We start from the raw sequence: 6185 nt of genomic DNA on the forward strand, positions 1-6185 counted from the left end.
CTAACAAAGACAAAGACAAACTGAAGCGAAATCATAAGACAGAGACGAACGACGACCGAAGCAGATGAAATCAAGGGGGGGAAGTTGAAGAGGTAGAGCCGTAGAGGAGATGCGCAAAATCGCAGAGAGGGTGGGGAGAAATCGCAAGCGACAGAAAAAGAAAAGCAAGTTATAAAACACACACACATATATATATTAGTAACTCGAGTTGGGTTGGATAAACTCAGATTTAAAAAAAAAATGTAACTTGACCCAACTTTAAAAAAGCACAAAAATTTTGACCTAACCCATTCTAAAATTAAAACTAATCCAACTCAATACTTATAATCTAGGTCGAATATTTTTTTATCCAATTTCTTAGTTTATTGCCAACAAGAGCATAGCTCAATTGGCATAATGTTCATACTATCAACCTCGAATAGTCTAAATGATTTGAATGCTCGATTTGAACATCCCTCTGACTATATGCTTTGTTTGACCAAGAAATTAACACAAACCGATGGAAAAAAATAATATATTTTCCCAGGAATGTATTGGTTAGTTTATTTACATGATCGAAAAGCTATTTGGGACCAAAAAATAATTATATTTCATTCATCAAATCTTTAAAATAATTGCCGAAAAAAGAAAAAAAATAAATTGAGAATAAAAAGAAGACGACGTATGCAATTTCAGTACTGTGGTTAGGCCGTTAGGGCACAAAAGTCAAAGGGAGAGAGACGGCCGGCCTCCGTCCGCCGTCGCCATCGCCGACGGCCTTACCTCATCGAGCGGAGAGTACAGAGAAGGCGTACGAACACGACGTCGTCGAAGACGAAGGAAGGTTTCTATCGTTCATCCTCTCCACAAACGGAACAATCTTCGGCCTCTCATGGCTATCCATCATCTCTTCATTAATAGACAACAAATCAACGACGAGCATTTCAGTATCCGGCGGCTCCTCCACCGTGATGCGGCCTTCAAGCATATCCACAACCGTCGCCATCGTCGGCCTCAGCTTCGCCGTCTCTTGTATACACCATAAACCCACACAAACCAGTTTCCGTACCTCTCTTTCATCGATCGTCCCCGTTTCCAGGAGCCTTTTATCTACAGCTTCCATTAATTTTCCTTCCTTCATCTTCGCACTCACGATTCGAGGAAAATACTGCCATTTCCTCTTAGATCTGTCTTCTCCATTTTCAACTACGCTCACGTTTCTCTGACCTCCGACGAGTTCCAGAAGAACCATTCCGTAGCTGTAAACGTCGGATTTCTCTGAAATTCCGTTCTCCAATAGCCATTCCGGAGCTAAATATCCCCTCGTCCCTCTCATGGATATCATTATTCGGCTCTCGTCTTTCCCCATCAGTTTCGACAATCCGAAATCCGATACGATTGCTCTGTAATTTTCATCGAGGAGGATGTTTTCCGGCTTCACATCGAGGTGTAAGATTCTCGATCGGCAATCATGGTGAAGGTAGGCTAGGGCCTTAGCTACATCAATGGCGACTCTATATCTCAGATCCCAAGCTAAGCAACCGCCAGGGCGATTTCGATTCTTGTGCTTAGGTTTTTTGGGGAAAATCCAGCAATCTAACGATCCATTCGATACGAATTCGTAAACGAGAAATCGAGGTCCAGATGAATTAGTACAGTAACCAATTAGACGAACGAGATTTATATGTTGAACACTAGCAATGGCGGATACCTCCGCTCGAAACTCTTTGTCTCCTCGATTCTCGCCTTCGATCCGCTTGACGGCTACTGCAGTGCCGTCTTTGAGGATCCCTTTGAAGACGGAACCGGAGGATCCTCGCCCTATCAACGCTCTGAAATAGTCGGTGGCCTCCTCGAGCTCTTTGTACCGGAACTTGGTCGGAACTCCGGCGACTTTTCTTAAAAAACTGTACTCGATCCGAAGCTCTCGACCTTCGGAAACTAACTGAGACTCGAGCTGTTTTCTTCTCCGGTTGAATCGTAGTCTGATGATCATGTAGACCAAGATAGCGGCGGTGAGTGAGACATCGATCCCACAAATGAGGAAAAAAGACTTGGAAAGTTTGAGGAAAACTCGAGCAAGAATGAGGAGAAGGATGAGGGAGAGGATTAAGGAAAGAGCAATTATGTTGGCTTTCTTATCCTCCATGTAAATTTCTTCCTCAAGGTTTCTGTTAACCAGAACAGATTCTTACATTTCTTTTCTTCTGTGAAATGAAATCTGTTTCTGGGTTGAACGCTGAAGAAGAATAGTCTAGCTTTTATTATTATTATTATTATTAATTTTTATTTTCTTTTTGGTGGGCCGACTGGCAATTGCAAATAAATTTGCCGAGTCCATCTAGTTGACTGATTGATATTTATTATTATTTTAATTATAACTGTTTTTTAAAATGCGATTAACAGTTTAATTGTTGTAATAAAAAAAATCAGACTATCCATATTTACATATATCATATATATATGAATTATATATATACACAAATATTTTGTTTATGTCAAAATCAGCCTAGTTTAATTGGCATCAAAATCTGAACAATGAAAAATGCATCTGACCTTCATAACTTTGTAATATAGGGAAGAATGTGACCTACAAGGTGAAAAGATATGCATACCGGTGTGGTGCACAGACACCAATGCTTAAGTCATAAAGTATTATTACGTAGCAAATAAGGAGTTTGAGTATTAGAATAAACTTACTTCCCCCGAGAGCTATCATGATGATTTATAAGGATAGTTGACCTAGAACATTCCCTTTAGAATTTCAGAGTTACATTAGGTTTGTCGAGGCCGAGCATACTAGTAGGCTCAAGTCAACCTCTTTTTCTAAGCCCATTTCGGTCATAAGTTGCCATTTTCAACATGCATATGCTATCTTCTCAACTCTGTTGTTTTTGTTCTTGCTAGATGTTGATTATGTCATTTATTCCAAAATCACCCATAACTTTAAGGTTAGGGAATCGGTCCCTCATTAGAAAAATTGTATATACCAAAATTTTTTAAAATAATTTAAGTTTATGATTGAGTTTTTTACATTTAAACTAAGTTATGGTTTAAAAGATTTTATTATTAGTATTCATCATTCATATTAAGATTAATAGATGATAATTTTTTTTTTAATATTTCATGTGTATTTGTAAAAGATACTGGAAAAAATATTGATGTTGAATCTTTTAATTAATTTATCGAGACGAATATTTCAATCATTGGTTGTAATTAAAACAATTACTTTTCCTTTCTAAAAAAATGTTTTCAAATGCTATGTTTTAGTTTCTCGTTTATGAGTGTCTTAGTTTAGTTTCGAGGTTATATGAAAAACCAAATAATTATTAAATCTACGGATACTATTTTCACCCTTCAATTTTTTTTTATTATCTATTTTTTATTAATGATTTAAAACCAAATTAAAATTTGAAAACTAAAAAAAAAAAGTAGCTTTCAAAATTTTATTTTTGGAATTTGGATTTTGGCTAAAAATTCAATTATTATATTTAAGAAAGGCGCAATAAAAAATGAGGAAAAAATAGACTTAATTTCAAAAACAAAAAACAAAAAACGAAATGGTTACCATATGAGGCCTTAGTTTTTTTATTTTTTATTTTTTGTTTTTGAAATTTTAATTTATAAACATTACTTTCACCTCCAGATTTCTTTCTTTGTTATCTATATTTTATCAATAGTTTAAAGAACCAAGCCAAATTTTGAAAATTAAAAAAAATTACTTTTGAAACCTTATTTTTGTTTTTAAAATTTAGCTAAAAAATCAACTATTGTACTAAAGAAAAATGCAAATTATAGTAATAAATGGAGGGATAAAATAATCTTAATTTTCAAAAACCAAAAACAAAAAATAAAATGGTACCAAATAAAGCCTTAAAATTTGAAGGATACATGAGAAACTTTGTTTGTTCGGCTAGATTGTGATCAAATAAGAGGTTGATTTTAAAAGCATCAAAATTGTTTGTCATTTTTAAAATCACTCTAAAATATAATTTTAATCACTCAAAATTGATTTAATAATAAAATATATATTTTTAAAGGTAATTTTTATATTATCAAAGTTAATTTTAAATGATTAGTTTCTTACTAATTTTGAAAATGACAAAATTATTTTAACCCTTTTAAAATCATTTTCAAAACATGGCTCAAAGTATTGTGTCCTGGAAGTGTATAAATTATGTTATGACTAGCTAACTTCAGCATTCTACAATAGCGACATTAATGATGTGTTTCAAAAAAAAGGAAAGAAAGAAAGAAAAAAAAAAGGCGTATTAATGATGAACTTTATTATATAAACGACAAAATTGGAACTTTTTCAATAGCGAAAATTAAACTTTAAAAATAAAAAAATAGATATATATATATATATATATTATATATATATATTCTTGGATATGCATTTGATTTTTAAAAAATTAAATCTATTTTTTCATTTTTTTTAAGAATGATTTTCATCTTTTTTATGTATAAAACTCAAATTCTTAACCAAATTTCAAAGACAAACGTGCTTTTAAAAACTTATTTTTTTAATTTTCAAAGATGACTTTGATTTTTTAAAATATTGGTAGAAAATAGACAACAAAGCAAAGCAATTTATAGTAGAATGGGCTTAAAATATATTTTAATTAAAGTATAAGATGTTTGGTTATAAATTTGATATGAAAACCTTAGGGACTTGAAATTAAGAACTTTTGGGTATGTGAAGTACTCTTAATTTTCAAACGCTAAAACCTCCAAATAAACTCAATTTCAACCATAATGGTTGGGTTAGACACAAGTTGTCTCAAGATCAAAATTATTGAGACAAAAAGTGAACTCTTTGGCCCTAGATTTGAACACTCCACAAGATGAGATGATCAGTCCTGCTTGGATGTTGTTGGCATGAAACTCAATACATGATTTGTAAAATTCAAGAGTAATCTAGCTAAACTTGAAAGAAGCTCAAAGGCCAAAATTCAATTCATCGTGTAATCTGTCGACACAATTTGTATAACACTCCAGGCCCAAGATTTGAACTAGGATTTGGCCCCTGATGGCCTCGACATTCCTTAGAGATGTCCAAGGGGCGGGGCGGGGACGGGGAAGGCTTCCCTGTCCTATCTCCGCCCCTATTTCAATCTCCATCTTTGCGAAATTCTCCACGGGGATTCCTTGCGGGAAATTTGTCGAGATCGGGTTCCCCGTGGGAAAAAAAATTCCCATTTGCATTTTTTAAATATATTCATTTTGTAACTTTTTGTTCTCAACCTCATTCCCCTTCTCCATCCCTGTTTAGTCAACAGAGAGAAATTTCTTCCTGCTCATTCCCTCATTCCCAGTTCAATCGGGGATTCCCTACCTTCTTTGGACTGAGTCCCCATGGGGCCGAATGGACATTTCTAGCATTCCCCTGCGTGATGGCCCTGGAATTCCCTAACATCCTTTCGGACCTGACAACATCATTCTTGCTTATCTTGAATACTTCTAAGAGTGAAAGTCGTCTCCACAAACCAACACAGATCATTTCAACATGTTTGTTCTCACTCACATGCATCCTAAGAAAATTCCTAGGAGATCACTCAACATAGGACTGATCATGCTTAACTTTGGAGTTCCTATGATTAGTACAACAATTACAGGATAAGGGATTGAACCATCGAACTTTTGGATCAGAGTACATGCCAATACCACTGAGCTAAGCTCACTTTTGTACTTTAGAGTTCCTATAATTGAATCTCCGAAAAGAAATGTATACTTTGTTGGTATAGGTAGTAATTTTCAATTCTTTTAAACCATTGACCTCTTGATCAGAGCTCATGCCAATACCTTTGAGCTAAGCTCACTTTGGCACTTTAGAGTTCCTATGATTGAACCTCCGAAAAGAAATGTGCACCTTGTTGGTATAGGAGTAACTTTCAATTCTTTCAAGCTGTAGGTAGTAATGTTCAATTCTTTTACCAAGATGACCATAGGTGACGTGACCTTAATCCTGAGTGAGTTGTGAACTCCTGGCTATAAGGGTGGTCCTTTGATCTCATAGGTGAGAATGGCCAGATTTGTCGATTCAATATGCCTACCATTTTGGGAGTTCATCTGAGTGAAGAGCTGGGAATTCAACTACACAAGATGGAATTCACTCCTTGTTGTTAGGGTAAGTAGATGAATTTCTCCCTTAAGAGTTGATTCCAGGTCTTAAACAATGAGGACCTTCACCCTCTCATTGGCTA

At 34.9% G+C, this 6185-nt stretch overlaps 1 protein-coding gene across 1 annotated transcript; it reads right to left on the reverse strand.

Moving 5' to 3' along the window:
- Nucleotides 1–565: 565 nt before the first annotated feature.
- On the reverse strand, nucleotides 566–2321 carry LOC120072276 (probable receptor-like protein kinase At5g20050). Its single transcript, XM_039024718.1, has one exon. The coding sequence runs from the start codon at nucleotides 2126–2128 to the stop codon at nucleotides 764–766; it is 1365 nt and encodes a 454-aa protein (XP_038880646.1). The 5' UTR covers nucleotides 2129–2321; the 3' UTR covers nucleotides 566–763.
- Nucleotides 2322–6185: the final 3864 nt, after the last annotated feature.

The sequence above is a fragment of the Benincasa hispida genome, chromosome 2 (genome assembly GCF_009727055.1).
Source record: "Benincasa hispida cultivar B227 chromosome 2, ASM972705v1, whole genome shotgun sequence".
NCBI lineage: Eukaryota > Viridiplantae > Streptophyta > Magnoliopsida > Cucurbitales > Cucurbitaceae > Benincasa > Benincasa hispida.